The 21,927-nt window shown below is 34.2% G+C and overlaps 1 protein-coding gene across 3 annotated transcripts in view; it reads right to left on the bottom strand.

Moving 5' to 3' along the window:
* The window catches only part of CSMD3 (CUB and Sushi multiple domains 3), a gene marked incomplete at both ends in the record, with an annotated part of 576,542 nt that overhangs the window by 202,891 nt on the left and 351,724 nt on the right, over positions 1–21,927 (bottom strand). For all 3 annotated transcript variants that reach the window (XM_084217912.1, XM_084217913.1, XM_084217914.1), the window contains 3 exons: positions 8,464–8,652; positions 9,253–9,468; positions 16,261–16,377. In XM_084217912.1, the coding sequence (XP_084074038.1) occupies positions 8,464–8,652; positions 9,253–9,468; positions 16,261–16,377 (522 nt within the window). The remainder of the gene's footprint in view (positions 1–8,463; positions 8,653–9,252; positions 9,469–16,260; positions 16,378–21,927) is intronic.

Here is a 21,927-nt window from a genome sequence, read left to right as displayed (position 1 = left end):
CGTTAGCAGACAAGAAAGCTAGTTTAGTAAATGCAGTGCCAAAACCCACAGTATGATAAAATTTCTCCCATAGCATCATCACAGTTCCATGGAGGCACACAGTCCTCCAGTTGCTTCTTTTGTACACTTCTCAGCAGAATTCCAACAAAATCAGCAGTTATTTCCTGGCTTCTCTCCTTACCTCCTGTCAGTGCAAATTATGGCTTAAAAAAACACAACAGAACAACTGACCACAAAGCATCAAACACATGCTCAGACAAAAACAGGAGTTAGGATCATATTTTGGAGCAAGTGCTAAATCAAACTGGGAAGGTCCACAATTAATATTGCAAGTAATTCCAAACTGCAGCATAGATAGTTCTATCTGAGAATCTCCACTCCTATCTCTAAACATGTTATATTGTTTAAAATCACATGGAGCTTCATGGAACTTACAGCTTCCTTCTAGTCTCTAATATTAATACCAAAGCCAAGATAAAAAAAGACCATAATAATTATATTTACATTTAAGTGCTGAGTAAAAAAGTGTCCAGAAAAAGTAATGTCAATGCAGTTCTTAAGTTTAAAATAAATCCAAATATTAAACACATGCAATTTTTTTGAAGTGTTTGGAAAATAATTTTAACAGGCATTACAGTGAATGAAAGATAAAAAGAAACTTAGTAGGCAAACCAGGATGAAATTAAGGGAATATGTGTAAACAGGGAAACATAGAAAAGAGGCAACAAAACAGTACTTCAGAAGTAAAGGAAAAATTACAGTGATTACAGTGATCAGAGAGTCTGTAACAATTCTTTAAATCATACTTAGAGTTGTTATCAGAATTTACAAATATTTTGTTACTGTATCTATGTTTCATTTTAGTAATATTCCCTGTTCAACAGAAATAAAAATCATGCTGATTTATTAATAAAGTTTTGGGTTTTTAAAAAAATTCTACTTGTTTCAGCTGAAACTTAGAACCTGCCCTACACCCTTTTCTTGTACAAAAAAGAATAGGAAAAATATTCCACATCCAGATATATTTTCACAAAGACTTTAATTCTGCCTACTGTAAAGTAGAAGGATGTAAGAGTAAGTAAATTACTGAAGTCAATTTCCAGACTGTGACAGAAATAATAGATTCATTTCAGTATTAGAAAGGAAATAAACAAAATATCAAAAGAAAAATAATGAAAAGTAAAAACTTCTTTAACAAGATAATTACTGTAACAGACTGTGATGCTTTTTGTTATGAATGTGTGTTCATTGCACCTTTCTATAATAAGACAGATGAATTTTAACTGCTGTTTATTAGTGCATTTAAATTTTTTGAGCAAGTAAAATGTCATTGTGATTGTAACCAAGAAATGAAATGCATCTACTTGGGTAACTTAACCATTTGAACTCAATTCTTCAATGAATTAAAAGGCTTAAAAAAAAAAAAAAAAAAGGAGAATATTGCAACATTCCTCACTATATAGCCGATTAAGTTACTGCCATAAATAATTATGAATCAAAAACAAACACTCTATGTGCTCCTACAGATCAAAATTCAGAGAGAGGGAAATTGTTTTCTTCAATACAATCCTTTTGAGTCAAAAGATAAGAGCTATGTGAAGGAGTCCTGTGTTTTGAAAAGACGGTATCTCTTGGTTAGGAGACTGTATTGCAACAGCTTGACTGGGCAAGTAAGCAGAAGCATTCCAAAAAGGATTTTATCTTTATACAACTTTGTACTAGACTGTAAATAAACAGTTCAGAAACTGTATCTAAATTCAGAGCTCAACAAAGGGTTTCTTATAAAGCTGTTTGTCTCCAGACGTTCTACCTCTTCAACTGAAGACTGGCAGAAACCAGAAAATAGTTTCTTGTCAAAACATAGCAGTAAAAGAGATGGTAGCACAAAAATTCTGAAAGGATTAAGTTGTTGCTAAAGCTTTCTTTCTGTGAATAGCATGAGTCATAAGGTTATCACAAGTTTTCCAGGCAATTTTTATATTCTGACAGGTTAAATACAGGGAAACCTATGCTGATGAAAAAAGTAAAAAGAACTTTATCTTCTTCAATCAGTAAGAATTATGGGGTTTCCTTTTATTTTACATTGTTCCAAAATACAAGACTTCCTTTCATATAGACAAAAATGATTAACAGAAATTTCTTAATATGTATCTGCAATAGAGGTTATCTGCTTCCTATTTGATCTCAACATCAAAAGATTCATGCAGCTGTTTGTGTATTAAAATTACTTTTATTATACTTTGGCTGCTTTATGACTACATTATTTTTCTTTTAGTGAAAGATAATATTTCCAGATCTGGGAAGATCCTGTATTTATGATCCAAAAATATTTTACAAAAAGATATTTCTACATCAATGGCCAAATGGCCCATGGCCAAATACTAAAGAAAACCTTCTTAGAAAGACTTACTTTTATTATTAATGTTATTTTTCACAACTGATTCCTCTGGCTGACAAGAATGGGTAGGAGTCCCATATACATTAAATAATATGCTCCTGCATTGCAATCAATCAAAGGAGGATGAAGAAATAGTATAACAAATGAGCTTTTGAATCAATGTTAACAAGGCAAATTCTATTAAAAAACCCACATTCTATATTAGAAGAATTTAAACTACCAATGTGCATGAATTTCCTTTAAACTAATTTAATACCACGATAGGAAACCCCAACAATAACAAAGTTATGCCAAAAACATGAACAACCAAAAAAAACCTCCACAAAATAACTCAGAAAGTGCTGGAACTGTTGGAACTTGGTAAAATTTTCCACATGGGGAAGAGGAACAGTTAAAACTTGATGAAAAATCTAAAAATACACAAGAAATATTAAAAAATGTCTTATCACATCATAATGCTATTATACTAACATATGGTGATACCTCAATGACTTTGTCTTGCTTTTTACAGGAATCCTATCCCTGAAGAAAATAATAGACATATAACATTTTCACACCTGACAGAAGAAATAATTAAGGGAATAAAATTACTTCTGATGAACAGAAGAAAGTTTAGGATTCATTTGTTCTGAGATGAATCAATGACATTTAGAAGTGGATAGCACAATCCTTAAACTCAGAATTCATGCTGCCCAAACATTACACATATTAAAAGAAATCACAGAACTAGCAAAAGGACATTTTTTTGAAGCAAAATATATTAAAAGCAATCTTTATCTTGAATGTTTTGTATGCATAGAAATGGATAGAGCTATATAGACGGTTTAAGATAATGGAATATTGAATAAGATGCACAGAGGGTAATTTATGGTTCTCCTGCTAAAAAAAGAACTTACTACAGATGTTCCTGTGGTAGCACCTTTCCTTCCTTGGTTCCATATTTATGCATATCCAGTCAATGCTGAATTTATTTTTTCTTTCACACAATATAACCTTTCAGACATTTCTGAAATATCTGTTCTCAGTGTTCTTTGAGAAGCGCTTTAACTAAAGCTTGGCAAAGAAGCTGCATCTCAGAACACCTTGGCAAAAAATCTCTGATGGAAAAGAATCATGTAAAATATTATCTGAAAAGTATGCAACATGGCAGAAATTATTGAGTTTGCCTGTAGATACTTTATGTCTTTTTGTCTGCTTTTTATCATTTCAAGGGACATAGCTCCTTAGAAATCTGTAAGTCCAGAATTAGAGACTGTTTAGGACCTTCTGAGAAGAATTAACAGAAAAAGTGAAAGTAACACAGGAGAAAAAAGTTTTAGCATCAATGTCTTCCAGTGAAGGTTTAGCAGTCTGGAAAGAAACTGTATAGCTCTAAAAAGGCCAAAGAAAAAGACTTGACACAGTTGGGAAGCTATGAAGACACAGATTATTTTACACAGACATAGAAACAATTAGGGTCTATAAATTCAAACATGACAGTTATAATGGAAAGGTAGTACAATTTGGCTATTGAACAGCCTTACAAGGAATGACAAAACAAACTGGAAAAGGGCAGGTGAAAGAAAAAAATAAAAAGACATAAGAGAACCTGGTATAATAGAAACAACTTTCCACATCTCACTGAAAGGAAAAGCAATTCTAAGAAAGAAGTATGTTTGCTGAATATGGACAGTGCATTTGTTTATCACTTCAGTAGGGCACAAAAATAAATCATGAAACTAAGGAATGACAGTGTTCTAAAAGATCTTTAGTTATCTTCATTCCATTATTGATGATAGGAAAAGTTTAATTTTATCTATGTCATTATTTTTCCCTTTAAAGCAATAATAATTGCTCTTGTTTGTTCCTATCTGTAACACAGTTACAGGAAAATTCTTGTAAGCTATCTATGGCATCGAAAATTATAGAGACAAGTAGGCAAAGATGTCCGAGCTCCAAATGCATCAGAACATTTCAGAGGCACTACAACTCTATGAAAGCAGCTCCATATTCACAAACTTAAGACAATTTCTCTGCTCTGTATTACAAGCTCGAGACAAACACCTAGCATACTGAGGAAAATGCTTCTTCCTTAGGACCACCCAGAGTTTAGATTTTGCTTTTTTTATAAAGTCAAAAGTGAACATGCATTCACACTTACTGTAGGATTTTTTTTTTTTTACAAATGTATTATTTAGACTCAAAAGGAGACTTTTTTTTCACTGTCCATGGTGTCATGGTTTGACCCGGAAGTGAGTTTTTTTTTTTTTGGAAAGTTATGGTCAAACCAATCAGTGGCCAGATGTGAAATTGGCATTTGGTGTGGCCACTGAGGATTTGGGTACGCCTCCGAGAACACACTCAGTGGGAAAAAAAGCAGAAGGTTTGGGGAAGGATTGCCTCTTTGGAGTCCGGCCGGTGAGTTGCTCGGACCTCTCCCCTGCCCAGCTGCGTCTGGGCGGGGGAGGGGAGGCCATGCGGCCTGGGAAGGAAGGCCGGAGCCCCGGCAAGGTGCAGGGGTGGAGGAGTCCTGGGATGGTTTGGGCAGCCCCCCTGGGAGAGAGGATGATAGAGACTGTGCAGGCTGGAAATTTGTTATCTTGTGCTGGGAGCACAGCCAGGAGGAGAAAGTGGGGGGGGCGGCAGGTGCCCAGCTGCCAGCAGACCGGGCCGAGCTTTTAACCTTTTTTGTGAATTTTTGGAAGCTGTAAAACACTGATCCTCCCCAGCTGAGGAGTGAGAGGGGAAAGAGGATGGGAAAGAAGAAGAAGTTTGATTAGGTGAAGGAATGCTTGCAGATGAGAGTGCCCTAGGTGGAGGAGATGAGTGGAGTGGCTTTGGCTGGACTTTTCTCTTACACAGCCACGGGCGAAACCAAGTTTCTTCTGATAATACAGAGACTGCTCCTTGGGGGAGGCGGTTGGCTAGAAGCCAGGAGTGACAAGGCCGCGAGGAGAAGCGGAGAGAACAGAGACTGAGGGGGAGGGTGTGGTGGAGCCCTCTGCCTCCAGGGAAGGATCTCTGTTCCTGAGAGCCCCAGGCCCCAGGGGAAATAATATGGGGGGGACAGGTGTCCCAAATGGTGAGAGGCGGCCACTTCTTGGAACTGGGCAAAGCATTCTTAAAAGGACCTAAGGAGCAGTTTGGATCCATGGACAGTGGTGAGAGCGCTGGACATGGAAGGAAGATGGTCACCGCTACAGATTTTCTTCGGGCGGCTGCAGTGTGTGACATGGAAGCACTGGGGATTTTGCAGTGTTTTCCTGGGGAGGCCCATGGTGTGAGAGGAAGACTCCTCTCTCCTGATGAACTGGGGAGAGTGTGTGTGAAGGAGGGTATTGGATTGAGAATTGATGTGTTAGAGGGGATTTGTTTGTTGGAGAGGTGGGGGGAGGAGAAGTGTTTTTGAAGATGTTCTATTGTGGATTGTTGTGTGTAGTTTTTCCCTTTTCCCCTTTTGTGTCTATGTAGATTAATAAAATGTTGTCTTTTTTTCCCTCCATTCCCAAGTTGGAGCCTGTTTTGTTCTGTTCCTGGGTCACATCTCACAGTAACCACTTTGGAAAATCCACCTTTCATGGGGGCGCTGGCACTGTGCCAGGGTCAACCCATGACACATGGAAAAGTTCAAAGAAAGCAATTTAAAGCTTACGGACTTTTTTCTGTCATCATTAGATACACCCTTTTAATGACATCTTGTTCAGTTGGCTGTGTGATAGCTGCTTTGTAGCAATTCATACAGTGTGTTTCAGTTTTATTAGCCAACACAGAGTAGATAACACACCAAAGTTTCAGCTACCATCAAACTATGTTTGCCCCATGAGTGACTACAGACATCTACCCCAAAAAGGGCTGCATCATACAGTGAACAGAAAAATGGAAAACCTTTATACCTTTTTTTAGAAAAATCTTATTATAAAAATTGTTTCAGCACAACATCAAGCCCTTCTGAATTGAGATAATACCATAATTTGAGAAATTCAGCCTTAAAAATGCAGTAAAAATATATTCTTTTGCTACTTGAACGTTAATAATAATTAATGTTCGATTAATCAATAATATTCTAATAATTTAATAATTAATAATTAGTCTGATAATTCCTCATTTCAGAAATTCATTTATTAGTAATTTAATAACTCCTGGTTTCAAATTAATTCTTAGTTATTTAATTCTTTAATGATTATTAATAATTTAATAATATTAATTTCTATTTTCAAATTTTAATAACTTAATAAGTAAAATTCCTAATTTCATAATTCCTAATTTCAAAATTTAATTTCTTAAGTCTTAAGTCAACAATTTTAATAAAAATACTATTTTTACAGATTGAATAATAACAATAATTAATAAATTACAAGTATTTATCCATCTTCTAAATTATAAAAGAAAAGACAGCTGCTAATTTTCTGGCAAATTATTTGGTTGAGAATTGATTATGATTGACTACTCAAAACCCAACACATTAGCTTTTGTTCTATCCAGACAGGGATGCTTGGCCTTCCACCAAACTTCTACTTTATCTGCCTTCCTTGCATTTTATTCTTGTGTTGACAGTCTGAACACAAATATTATGAGCAGTGGTTACTTTCCAACTGACGTTGTGTGTATGCAAAAGTGCACATTGTACCAGAAACATTCTCTCATTAATCATTTTGACAAAAAATGCCAAACATGAGCAACAGTACCAATATATAAATTTTGAGTCCAGTATAAGTGGTTGACAGGAATTTCTACTCTTGTCTTGTTTGAATTTCATTATTATGACACATACATAAATTAAGCACAAGACTGACAAAGACTGGATATTTAAGGGGTGAAAATGGCTAATTAAGCTGTTCTAGTTGAGACTACCTTTTATTTCCAGAAGTAAGGAGAAAATATGTTGATAGAAAATAATTTATTTCTTCTATTACAGCTTTTCTCTTTTCCTCCAACAAGCAAACATAAATATTATTTTTCTGTCATGAAAGCTATATAGGAATTTTTTACATTTATGATGTTGTGAAAGATTCTTTTTGCTGATAATTTGCTAATTCATTTTATATTTACCCTTCCTGAAATTTATTACTGAAATTAACTTATCTTCTTGACTGTGCACACATTCATTATTATTCTTATTGTTAAAAATTCATCAACCCCAACACAAAAAGGACTTTTATTCATCCATTGCTCTGACTCTAACCATCTCTGCATCTAAAACTTCTCTTCTATAGGTACATATAAAAATGCTGCTAAAGCAGTAGCTAAATTCATAATTTTCCTTATACCGAGGTAAACATAGGAGTGGTTTGAATCTAACAATGTTGATACAGTAGCTATCAACAAATAAGAGGAAACATATAATCAATCCATAGTTACTATGCAATTAACATCTGAAAGACATTTATGTTTAACTAGCATACAATTTAGTATGAAAAAAAATTTTAAATGCACAGTGATACAGATGTTTTTCATCTATAAACCTTTCCATATAGTACATGTTCTTTAATAAATTTCAGCAATATATCCCCTTAAATAAAAATAATGCAGACACTTGACCAGCTATCCTATTTTTAGAGACCTTATAGTTTTAACAGTTCTCAACAGGACTGTAAACCAAATAATTTAGGAAGCATTCAGCTCAGTCAACATTCTTTAGCCATTTAAAGCTAAATTTCTAGTCAAATCTAAATATATAGGCTACTTCTATGGTGAGTGGAAAGTGTAGGGATCATCAGAAAGTGTTTCTTCTGAATGATCTTAGCTATCATTTAAAAACCAGAATAACATTTCTAAGGATATTCTGAGGATATGATTCTTACATAGGATGTCCAGGTTGACCGTACTCCAATAAATTGATGTAGTTTTATGAAACAAATCTGGTCTAAGTGATCTGGTCTAATTGCTTTCAAATATAAACTATGAAGTCCACTTATAGTTATAATAACAAATATATTAAAAAAAGGTTAAAAATTGACTAAGGATACATGGAGAATATGAAAGTACATTAAAAAGAGGTGTATTACCATGCTTTTCCATGCTCTGAATTTGCAAGTCCATGGACAATGACTACACATACAAGCAAATGAAAGCAGCTGACCACGTACCCACACACCTTGGCAGAGGTGCACTCCATACTCGTCGTCCACCACCAAGACAAATAACCTCTGAAGCTCCTTCTAAACGATATCCAGATGAACAGGAGAATGTCAAAATATCTCCAACGCCAAAATTAAATCCTATTCTGCTACCAAATTGTGGGATCCCAGGATCTTCACAGGGTTCAAGGTTATACTCTGCAAACAAGTCCAAGTCAGCTTTTATGAGAACATGTTCTTTACCAGTCATATATGTAATCTTGCAGTCTAGTAATTTCTGTATATTTCTACCTGAATATCATTACAGGTGTCAGATTTTAAAACAAAATTATTGTGTGAATGTTAAATTTATAATTAGATTATGTTGAAAGTAAGGCAAATTAATACATTCACAATGTTTTAAAGATGCATGACACAACAGGATTTATCATTCTTATACGAGCCATAAATAACTCCAGTAAATAAAACAAATTTAAAAAATGGCACAATGAAAACTAAATAGTTGACACTTCAGCTCATCTGGAATTTCAGTAACTGAAATTAGACGAGTTCTGTTTCCTCTTCTCACTTGATAAACTGTGTCTTACAGTCTACTGCCATCTTATTCATCATGTAGCACATAGATTCACTTGCTTTTAAATTATTGTGCTTATGAAAAAAATTTTTTTCATATAATTTTTCAGTATATATATTCATCAAAATAATTTAAATTATGTTTTTCTTTATATAGCATACAGAAAAAAACCCCAACAAAATACCATCATTTTCAGGAGCCAGATATTACAGGTATTTCCTTACCAGAGAAAGAAATATTAAATCCTTCATATGATATTGAAAAATCTGAAATAAACCGCAACTGAGCCCTGAAATTTCCATAGAGACCAGCATTGATTGGTGAAGGAAGCTCTGAGCCAGTCAGACGTGCCAATGGCTGTGTGAAACTGCCATTCTCTGTTATTAGTAAGTAGTCATGATGATCCTCCAAATGAAATGTGTAGAAGGTGAATTGCACACCTATTATAAAAAGTAGAATTAGATTTACATGTCACTCTATTAACATCCATGTAACTAAGCCAGAGGTAAAATTCATGCAGCACATTATGAATAATGATTTGGAAAAGTAAAATAATAATTTTTTTCTAAAAACTGGTATCTTTCTTGATTTTGGAATTAAAATATCTTTGCAGTAGGTTTTGTTTTGACACCACGTTTAATGTTTGCCTTTAGCTGCAAAATCTGGACATCTGATTCATAGAATTTAAAGAGAGACGTTTCCTTTTTTTTGTAAAATCCAATGAGGCACTATGTATATTCAAAACTACAAAGAGTTAATGGCAGAACAAAAAAGATAAGCCTTATTTCTTACAATCACCAGTATCCTTGAGTAGCACCAGTGAAAGAAAAGATTATAAAATATATGATATTAAGTTCTAATGACACATCAGTAGTATCACCAATCTTATTAAGAGACCAAAAGGGGAGGTCTCTTAATAAGATGTGACATACGTCAACAGTACAATTTTTTTTGCCAATCATCATATATAAATCACACATGTAGAAAGGAAGACATCTCCTGGAACACAGTAGCAATAAAAAGACTTAAAGATCAAGACAAACAATTAAATCACTTCTGCATTTTTAACTAAGGGTTAGAGCATGATCTTTTAGCAGAATGCGAAGAAAAGCCAAGAAAAATAAAGAGAAGAATCCATTAGCTAGTTTAAGTGATAGGAATATCCCTAATGTAATACTATTTTCAGTTTTATCATGTAAGTTATAAACCACTGTTTCAGTCTCTTCAAGTATATCTGATGATACAATACTTAAGATGATCCATTCATGTGATAGCAGATTAACAGAGCAGATGAATAGTAATGACCTCTGGGTACTCTCATGGACAATAGATTTTTAAAGTAAACATAATTTAATCAAAAAGCAAAGAAATAGTTGCCCTTCCTACAGACCCAACACTGCACCACTTGCTCTACCCCTGTAACCACCAGCCCCAAATTTCCCAAACAGGGTAATAAAATCCAAGCTAGATATACTCTGCTTGATGAAGCTGTCTAAATAAAGAAATATAATGCCCCTTCAGATGTTGTAGGTTATCTATTCTAGACCTCACAGGCAGCTTTAGAAGCTCCCAGTATTATTGTCTGTTATTGTTTTTTGTTTGTTTGTTTTTATAATAATTCTGAAATTGCCTGGATAGCATTAAACCTTTATGTTAAATCAACTCAATCACACCTAAGAAATACAGCTTCTATGGGTATCTGGAATGCAAGGACACTTGGTTTATGAACCTGGTAAAGTACAGGAAGCAAAGACAGGAAACAAGAAGAGTAATGAATGGTATGCACACACATATAAGCTTTAACAAGCAGAATTAAGTGGAGGTACTATCAAAAACCAGAATTCCTTTGTTCCTGTCTGATAGCAAATTAAATGCATTACTGCAATCTTAAAGCAGTTACATCTTAGTAATTGATGATAATGGGGGAAAGAATCTTATCTTGGGTCTCATGAAAATTAAAAATTTACACTGGAGTACTTGAGGGAATTTGTGAGATTAAGTAAAACTTAAGATGAGACTTTTTAAAAATGGTAGTTGGAGACCATAAAACTTTTGGTGAGATGTTTTGGGCCACAGGAAGATAAGGGAAAGGATCATGCTAGGTAAGAGTGAAAAAAAGTGTCAGAAAAGAGAGATGGTTGAGGCTCTCTAATCCCTGCACCTTATCAGGGCAACCTGTCCTCCATTATTTTAAAACTCTACTCCTGACTAGTGTTCAAATGTCTCTTCTGTCCAGAGAGTGAGCACATGCGTGACCACTAGTGAATATTACTATGGAGTGTCTTGGAAGCAGGATGAGATCAGGGGCCAACTGGAAAAAGAGCCATTGATCACAGATCAGGCAGAACCTGGTAGGAGTAGAATGTGGAGTCCAGCTCCTGGATCAGGCTGGGGGAGCACATGCACATATGTGCATGTGTGAGTGTCACTTCTAATAGACTCCTTTTCCCCTCAGCCTGGATGGAGAAATAGAATTTGGTTGCCTGTGGGGTTCATGGCTGTTTCAGGGCTGCTGGTATTTCTGTTGGACCAATAAGACATTTGCCTCCATCCTGTGTGGCCAGCCGTACATACATCTTTGGAATACATGCTTAGTCTTGCCATCAGCTGGACATACAGATAGGAGCAGAGAAAAACCTTGGATCTTGGAGACCTCTATCTTTTACTTCCCTTTAAAGAGACTGGAGAACCATTCAGGTTTTTTAAGTAGATAACTCCTTCTCTTAAAACTCCACACACATCACATACTCTGAATCCAGAAAAACACATTCTTACTAAGTAGCACTGATATAGAAATTACTGGATTAGATTTTATTTTATGTTTATGGTAAAATAAATAATCCAAAAGATTTATTCCGGCTTTTGAAAGTTCTTAATTTACTAATTACATGAGCAAAGCTATTAATCTATTTTGATCATTCTATTTTTTCTCCTAGTTTATGTGAAAATAAATTGGCAAAAATGACACACAGAATTCTGGAATTGAGACTGGGTTGCATATCTTTTGAACTAATGTATATAAATATAGCTTTGGAATTAATACATTCTTAAATGCCTGTGGTTTTTTTTTTATCTTAGTTCATATAGGATGTAGTGTTGATTTCACATGCAAAGAGCTCTTAAAAAAACCCATGTGATATAGACACAGAATAAGACTGAATTTCAGTTCATGTTTTTTTTCATTTACTGCACTCCAAATTAATTTCAATCCTTTTTATGCATGCATGTATACTGAAACAACAAAATCAGAAATGTCATAGAAAATTTTATGGTAGTAATCCAAAATAATGAAATTCCTGTGAATCACAGCTGAGCTTCACTGAGTATTGTTCAAACATCACACTCAAGGTTTTAACTCAAGGGAATGTTTCAATCAATTTTGCAGATTGCCATGACATTTCTTAGCAAAACCCCAAGGTACATTACAGCAGTGGCTGTACAATTTGGTTTTCTTCAGAAAATATTCTAATCACATTAATAAGTGCTGTGTGACAGATTGTGTCTTCTCCAGGGAAGAATTTTAAAAGATATGTTCAAGTAGATTCCTTCTCATTCTGCCTTACATGCACCTTTCATTATAAGGGGAATATTTAAAATCTGAAATGAAGATAGGAAGACATAACACTGCGGAATGTCTCTTCTCAATGTTACAATCCATACTGTAGGGGGATGGGCTCATTAACTGATCTCATAATTGATCTTTTAAAACATACCGCTGAACACACCACAAATTTCATTTCACCATATATTTAAATTGCATTCTAATCCATTCTAATCACAGAAAAAATGCAATAATTATTGTCAATAGGTGTTTCCTTTTCTCTTCATTACAGTAATTAATAGACATATTAACTATATTAAAGATAAATGTTCAATTCTTTAGTTAATAAATTTTTTTAAAAATAAATAAAATTATATCAAGTTTTAATAGACACTTAAGAATCATAATGCTGGTCCACAAGAACACAAATGAAAAATTAATTATAAAACTTTAGATACATTTGAATAGGAAAATTAAAACCACATATATTTATATTGCAATATTGTCATTTAAAACAGTATATACAAACACAGAAACTGTATTTCCTAGCAATTCAACATATATAGACATAAAATATAGATAATAACTAAAACTATGCATTTAATTACCTGTTATTATGTAATAGCAGTGTGAAGTTGTAACATAAAATCTGTGCATAAGAAAGTACCTCACAGCATTCTGGAGTTACAAGTTATATACTTTTTCCTTGGCAGTCTGACATGAAACTACAAAACTTGGTAGAAAAAAACCCCAAAATTGTCTAAAGTAAAAATCATCTCATAGTTAGTCAATAGTAGAAGATACTCCTTGGTGTTCTGAAGTTGGAATTATACCAGCCATGAAGTAGAGCAGAAAATGAGATATCCAGAACAAAGTTTATTTCTCCCTCTTGTTAAAATAACCCATTTATATATATGGGGTTAATGTTTCTAAATGGTAACTATGTAAACCTTAGTCACTCAGACTCCCCATAGACATTTCTTCTGGGGACTATGTTAACCCACTGGACACTACATATGGATGGAGATGAACAGGTACCTTCAGAGGATAGTTCATTCCATCTGCTTTTTCTGGGTGCAATGACTCATATCCTAGAGATATATGCATTTTTCCATTAAATACAGAGTGTCCTATTTGACTAGTTCACTGTGACATAGAACTTAACTGTTAGAAATTTAAATTAAGTAAGCCTGTGACTTATTATCATAAAAGGACAGATATCTTCCTCATGCAGTACAACAGGAAGAGCTTAAAGAATTAATAGCCTTTTGCCAACAAGTACAAAATATGAGGATTTCACACACTATTTCCTACTCAGAGCAAATACCCACTCACAGTTTTTTCTGGAAGCTCTTTGAACAGCACGAATCAAAATGTCCAAGTCAAATTGTGACATTGCATACATGCTTAATGTTTTTCCTTAATAACATTTCCATACAACAATATAAAAATTATGGAATCATAGGTAGTTTAGTTTGGATAAGACCTCTAAGATCATTGAGTCCAACCACTAATCCAGCACTGCCAAGTCCACCACTAAACCATGCCCTTAAGTGCCACATCAACATGTTTTTTAAATGGCTCCAGGGATGACCCTTCCCTGGGCAGCCCGTTTCAATGACTGATAACTCCTTCCATGAAGAAATTTTCTCCTAATGTCCAATCTTTTGACATGCTCCAGTACCTCGATGCCTTTCTTGTACTGACGGGCCCAGAACTGGACACAGAACCACCAGTGCTGAGTACAGAGATACAGGCACTGCCCTGGTCCTGCTGGCCACACCATTTCTGATCCAGGCCAGGATGCCCTTTGCCTTCTTGGCCACCTGAGCTCATTGCTGGATCCTGCTCAGCTGCTGTCAACCAGCACCCTCAAATCTTTCTTCACTGAGCAGCTTTCCAGCTACTCTGCCCCAAGACTGTATCATTACATGACATTGAATCAAACAAGTATATGAGCCTATAAATATGTGTGCATACATGTTTCAGTGTATATGGGCTAATAAATATCCATATTTATACTATTATGTCTTCCCCTCTATATTTTATTTCTGCAAATTTGTTTTCCCAGGAGTCTTATCATATATAGTGGGTTTTCTTAACAGGCTCATGTAAAATATTATAACATCGAGAATTTCAGCTTTTATTTTGGGACAAATAAAGTACTTGTCTATTAAGTACTATTAAGTAGCTGAGGTTTTAAGAAAAAAAATGAATCACAAAAAAATTTCTTCATTTTCTAAAAAGGAAAAGAAAATTAAAGAAACCCCCAAAACTTCCCAAGTACTTTTCTCCATAATCCTATTCTTAATTTAAGAGAAATGGAAGAGTTATGTCTTTCAAGAATCCTGAAAATGGTGGCTTAATCTGACCTCATTTTTACTGTAGGATACATCATTTTCTGTCATGTATTACTCCATGAAGCTAAACTCTTATCCATCTCTGCTACTTGCTTTCAATTCTCAGATTATAAAGCTTGTGCTGTTATCCAATGACTTCTCAGACAGAGTGCAAGATAAATGACTACAGGTCTAACAGTTTCTTTACACTTTCTTTTAGTCTTTTTTGCTTATCCAGAAGAACAAAAGATACACAGTCCCTTATATTCCCATAACTCTAAAAGCCATGTATCATACCTAGAGATAACAAAGGCAAATGTAGCATGTGATGTAGCATCACTAAGTTCAGGAAGTTCTTTCACTGTGGATATTTAGAATCAAATTACACTGACACAAAGGCATCACTTGGTAATAAGAGAGACTACTCTTATTACTGGAAGAGCTGGAGCAATAATTTTGAGAGACACACTTTACCACTTTAATGCTTTAAGGAGTTTTAAGTGGGACGACCAGTCAGAGTGATTTAACATCTAGATGAGAAACTATCACACTACTTGTACAAAATAGAATAAGGGGATCACAGATCAGCACAGTTCTCTTTATCTGAAGTCTTATTTTTATGTTATCAATAACTCTTTCTTAGAGGAATACATCATCAGCATACTTTGTCACATTTTTCATGCCCTCATAGAGAACATTGATGAAATTCAGAACTGAACTTGCCTTCCTTCTTCTCCCTGTCATTTCTTTTTCTGTATTCTTTCCAGTGTTACAATATAATTCTCCTTTTTGTGCTACCAGCTTACTCTCTTTGTATTAAATTTCTCCTATGACATCTGTCTCCTTCCCCTAACATTAAATCTTATACCTCTCTAGCTCTTTCCACCCATAGTACAAGAGTCACTCCCATATTTAATATAAAAATACCAACAAAAACCTAAAAGTATGATCCATCTCATCTAGTACCAAAACTTTTCATTTGAAAGCAACTAGGACACATTATTTCTAGGAAACTTTGCTACCTGGAATTTCCAGCTTCCATCTGTGTCCTAAGCATCATTTAACCTCTCAGAGAAGAGCTAAAATCACTATTACATATTTTTCTGAAATCTGACTTCAAGAAATAACCACCTCTTACTTAAAAACCATTTGTCCTTCAGCTTCTGGGATCAGCCATTACATCATTCTTTCTTACTGACTTTTCATTATGTGGGAAAGAAACTTAAACAAACCCAAAAATCAGCAATGCAAATCCAAGTGCTTTGGTGCTAACCTAGGTATCCTTCTAGAGCAGAGAATACTGAACTTATATACTTAAAAAAAAAAAAAAAAAAAAAAAAGGATTTATTTACCTTTTCCATGGGTAACATCCACAGTCCATGTGCAATTCAGTGAATTTGGATATAGATCAGGATAACCTGGGGATAAAATTGTTCCACTAGGTCCTCTAACATCTCCACCACATAAAGCTAGAAACAAAGAAAATAATAGCATTAATAATAATAAAAATAACAGAATAAATAACAGAAAACATACAGATAAGAGAAAATGTGAGAAAACAAAACTAAAAATTTCTACCTTTAAAATTATTTAAAAGTAATTACTCAAATGATTTAGTAATTTCAGATATGACTACAGGCCATTTTTATACAATACAAAAAGAAATGCATCAATTATTAATTAATTTGTGTTTAATATGCATAAGAAAATAAAAATCAAGTTTCATTAGCTGTTTTTTTCAGATTTCTGGAGCCTCTGAAAATTGTTAAGTTCAGCAGTGAGATGAAGGCAGATGACAGAGAGCCAAACAATACCACTTAAACAGAAGCCAGGGCTGAAGATTCAAAATGGTGGATCTTAGCCATTGAAGAATTATTTACTTAAAATATTTGTGCAGGGAAGGTCAACCTGGTTTCATGAATACAATTATTATTATTGGTTATGTGTTCATAGGTATGATGATAGTGCTAATGGCAGATTCCAATATAAGAATAAGCGTTTCTATAATTTCAATAAAAGTAATCGGTAATTGAGCAATACAAAAATTAAATTACAGCTTTAATTAATGCAAAATACAAAAATTTAGTCATTACAACACTGACAAAAATGTACAGCTCAATGATTTTCTGTTCCAGGGTTTTTGAAATACAACATTAATCAAGTAATTTTTAGTAAGGAAGAGTCTTGCATTTTAAAATTATCATATATCAATAACAGTTATTAAAATTCAGTACCAAGTTATTACATCAGAGTTCTCTGGATATAGATTATCTCAGAAGGGCACACATTATAAAACAAATGAGTAGTTCTGGTTTTTTTCTCAAGGTTAAAAGCATCCATTACTTTTATTTTCCTTAGACTAATTATATGCATTAACAAAATTATTTTGCAGAAATATTTTAGAACAAAAACAGTGAACTATTGTCACCAGTTTCAGATCAAATAATCTAGACCATTCCAGTAGTTGATTGAAGCTCTCCATAAGAGCCGTCCTTCCAAAGTAATTAACACAAATTCTTCTCTTATATTTAGGAGATGTTAAAGGTCTTCAAAGGCACTTTTGGAGAGATGTAAACAGCAGCTCTTTGTCTGTAACTCCAGTTGATACAAATGTCAAACCCTCTTCTTGTTCTATAACCGGCCACTCAACTGTTTCTTGCTCATGTCTGTGCTTCCCACCCTGCTGCCACAGCAATGAGGGAGAGGGAAGGAGCCTGTCAGAGGTTGAAGGAGCAATGCCTCTTTCTAAGAGATGCTCTCCCCCCTGCCCTAGCTGGTCTGACCTGCTGCTACCCCTCCTGTAACATCTCCTCCAGCAGCAATTCCTAGCGCAGCACTCAACAGTGTGACTCATAAAGGGGGGAGAAATTTGGCCTTTCAGTGCCTGCTCAAACATTACGTACTTCAGGAGTAAGTTGCTGTGAGTTAATTTGCTGCATCATGCTGCTTCTTCTGCTATGTCTTGATATTTATGCTGCTTATGGAAATTTCTGCTACACTTTCATGGAGTAAATGATTGAAGTTATACCCATTATGCCTTTGCTGTTAATGTTATATATTTGAGAATAAATACATGGACATGTCGCAATCTCCTGCTTGTAGATGTAAATTCATAACTGATTTGAGGACACAGCAGACAGGGAATCAAAAGAACACCTAGAATGTACCTTCAATATCACCCTTTACCTAAGCAGACATTTGTGTCAATGAAATACAGTGTATTTCAGTAGCACTGTGGAATGTTTTCATAAAGATCAATTATTTTTCATGATGAGGTTATGGCACTTGATATCATCATTGTGTTCAGGGCACAAAAAGAAGTATACATTTAATAAGCCTTATGTTATAAATCAGAAATGAAATTTCATCCTATATACTAGGTTGAAGGCTGCCCTATCCTGCCTAGCTAAAATTTGTTTGGTCATTCTAACTAACTATATTTCCATTTTAAGCATGCTTACTTGTCTGGATAGCCTCATGATTGCTTTGTATGTGCTATTTCTCCTGCCAACTTTCGAGCCTTTGTTGGCCTAATTGTAAGATGAAAATTTACAAATCCAGTACCACAGGCTGAAATAAGGCATTCTAGGACCACATTTGCCCAATCTCTTCAGTGTTGCCACAGGCAAACAACCTCCTTCCATATTAATTTTCCTCCTCACTTCTCTGATGAGGAGACACTAAAGGCAAATACTGCCACCTTAAAATCTGATCTTGCTCTATTTAGACATTAGCAAAATACAGCCAGGGCTGTGACAGCATATTATTGGAGCTCCTGATGGCAACTATCTACTTCATCCATTAAATAATAAATACAGCCAGTTTTTATAATCATGGGCTAGAGACCAAATAATATATTTTACAGGGGGTGTTTGGAAAACATTTCAGCAATGCAAATAGTGACAAAACATCTATGGCATGCCATCAGGCCTTCAATGTAACTCTGTGAAGGCTAGCAGATGGCAGAAAAAGGCATCAAGGGAGCAGCCTTTTAGAAAATAAAGCCAAGCTGACAAATCTGAAATGGTAGATGTGCAACTGGCCCTGATAAGATGGCTAACAGCCCGAGCATGTAATATCACTACTAGTATCTGACTGTTTTTCAGAGTGCAAAGGAAAACAGGAGCACATAAAAAAAAGAACTGCAAAGGATAAACACGTATTTCCAGATTCTACCTTTCTTTCACTTTGTCTGATTATACCAAGATGGAAGCTAGGAAAGAGTAAAAGTAGAATGAATACTTAAGGAAAAAAAGCACTACTTTTGATTTCTAATGTGGAAAATGGAACATTATGTTAGCACCCTAATTATTTTTTTTATGCAATCAGAGAAGATGAATCAGGACACGCCTGCAATACTGTTTTCCAAATAGTGAGAATCAAAATAAAAAGAAAATTGACAAAAAAACCCCACAAAACAACAACAACAAGAATGAAAGAACAAAAAGTTAAGAGAAAGATATATATAAGTGGTTGTATGAAATACAGATCAATATGTGGAAGTATACACTGTGGTGATCAAAAATGATGCAACAATTTAAGAAGCAACTTTTGGATAACTATGAATGAGGATTCCAATTTAATAATGGAGTTTGGTTCAGATGTTCTGCTGAAATAAATTCTTACAATATTGGGTTGATTACTTACACTCTCTATTGTTGCAACTGCATTCATTTTGGTCAGTAACATGATCAATCACAAAAAAAAGTGACAAAAAGCAAGTCTATCTTAGAAAATGGTCCAATATATATTTTGAAAATAAATTTTGGCCCAAATAATTTCAGAACCTTTAGTTAGGCTGCTCGTGTCTCAGTGGGAGACATGCAGGCCATGCTTCATCCCAAAAATATATTAATAATTGTAATAAAAATGCTTGACTTTTGTCATTCATAGCAAACTTCCACTTCAGACCATATTTCATGCTACTATAAAACTGTTATAGGAAATCAATCTTGCAATAGTAGAAATAGCCTTATCATTTTCAGCCTAAATTTATTCATAGCCTATTTTTACCCATTTGATCTTCTGCTAAACTGTCATTATGTTGTATTCCCTCTTGGGGTCTCACTTGGGGAGGCTAGCAAACCGTGTAAGAATCTATGATTTTGGATCAGTAATGAGACAGGGTTTTTTTAATCTGCTTCAATAAGATATGGTTTCCATCTCTTGAACCCTGCATTAAAAAGTGCAAGTACTTAGCTGTTTTATCATAGCAGCTATGCTACAGAAACAGATTTCTAGGACACTTCACATTTGATAATGACGTGGTTTCTCGTATTTGTTTGTTTGTGTTTTCCATTTTATTCTCACATGCCTGCTGTTCTGGTTTTAGCATGTTTATATTTTACTGTAGAAGTCAGTTTGTATATTCCCTTCCTGCACAGGGTCATCCTGTATAGCTAGCTTAACACTTATTCATAGAACGCTCTCTTAAATTTTGCTTTTTATAACCATCAGGAAAACTCAACAACCACTAATTATGTTTGCTGTCACATTTTCAAATGGTATCACCTATTATTTCCTTAAGTAAAGATTTTTCAAGAGACTAGCCATAAATCACCACCTGCAATTCAGACACTAACATAAAATGATGCATCTCAATTTTTTCAGGAAAGATAAAATACTCTTAAGAAGAACAAAAGCTTTCATAAAAAAAAAAAACACACTTTTTTTTGCAGAAGTTCATTTTGTTGTAAGCACACATAAGTGAAAACTATTTGGTTTTCAGAAGTAATGGGAAAACACACAATTAGAATTGATTAGCAATAGCAATTAGCTTTAGATTTGAAGCATCATCAAAGAAGACTAATAACATATGCTAGTTTAGAAAGGACTGCGGAGAAAAAAAAGAAAAAATCTATTTATATGGAAATATCTTTGTGTATATATGTCTAAATACAAATATATGTGTGCACAAACACACATAGGCCTCATTAAATTAATTTGTTTAATTGACTCTAACTTCCAACTAAAAATGTAATTCTAAGATTTTCATTTATTGTGCAATTGGATAATAAAAGTGGCATATAAATAGCCTTTAAAATATTGAAACAGTGAATTAGAGTTTGAATTTAATATGCTGTGCTTCACAGACCAAGTAACTTCAGCATTTGTCTTCCCTAATTATAGAAAATGTAATGTATCTTAAAATGGGATGTAGTTCAGTGGGGGTAAATAAATAAGGATATGGACATCAAATAAACCTACTGAGCTTCAAGAAATAAACCTTGGACTTGAGTTATATTACGCAAGAGATTTATTTAATATAAACTAGTGTAGCCCAGATTGCGCACAATATAAACTTTCATTTTGACTCTCTCATTTAAATCTAAAATAAACCAGACATGCTCTACATTTCCAATTCTGGCCTCTACTTCACTGAGTATTTGAAGCAGGTTTTTTAACAGCTGTGTTTTAATGGAATTATTATTTGTGTTTTAGAGATGTAAACAGAAAAGACATAACATCTCTGCATTATTCCCTATGTTCCTCGTGTACTGCATAAGTCATGTTTGCTAATTCATTTGGACATCTAGGGGTTTCCAATATAAACATTAAAGGTTTTTTTATCTTGCTTGAATTATTTTCATTCTATTTATTAATTTTCTTAAGTAAATTAAGATCGGGGAAATAACAATATTTTTAAATCAAATAATGAATAAGAATGATCTATTAGCATTTAATTTAATGTTATGATGAAGGGAATAAAGAGCACATTACACTCGTAAGTAGATATTTAACTTTTACATTCATTTTCCTGTAATTTTTGATGGGATTTCTCGAGTAATTCATAAACTCGGTAGAAGAGGGTTCCTTACATATATTCAAAGCTTAAAAGCAAAATTCTCTTGTAGTATTCATATAGAAAGGACATTATAAGACACAATTTCGTCTTTTTAGTTAAGCACTGGGTGGTGATTACAGTTAAGAAATTCAAGGCTTTCCAGATACATAGATAAAAAGTGAATCATATGTAGTTGGTACATGAGAATGGTATAGATTCAATACAAGCAGTGTTT

Source organism: Fringilla coelebs (assembly GCF_963513975.1).
Source record: "Fringilla coelebs genome assembly, chromosome: 1".
NCBI classification, from domain to species: Eukaryota; Metazoa; Chordata; class Aves; order Passeriformes; family Fringillidae; genus Fringilla; species Fringilla coelebs.
The sequence above is the reverse complement of the archived record's forward strand: the minus strand, read 5'-3'. Positions and strand labels throughout refer to the sequence as shown.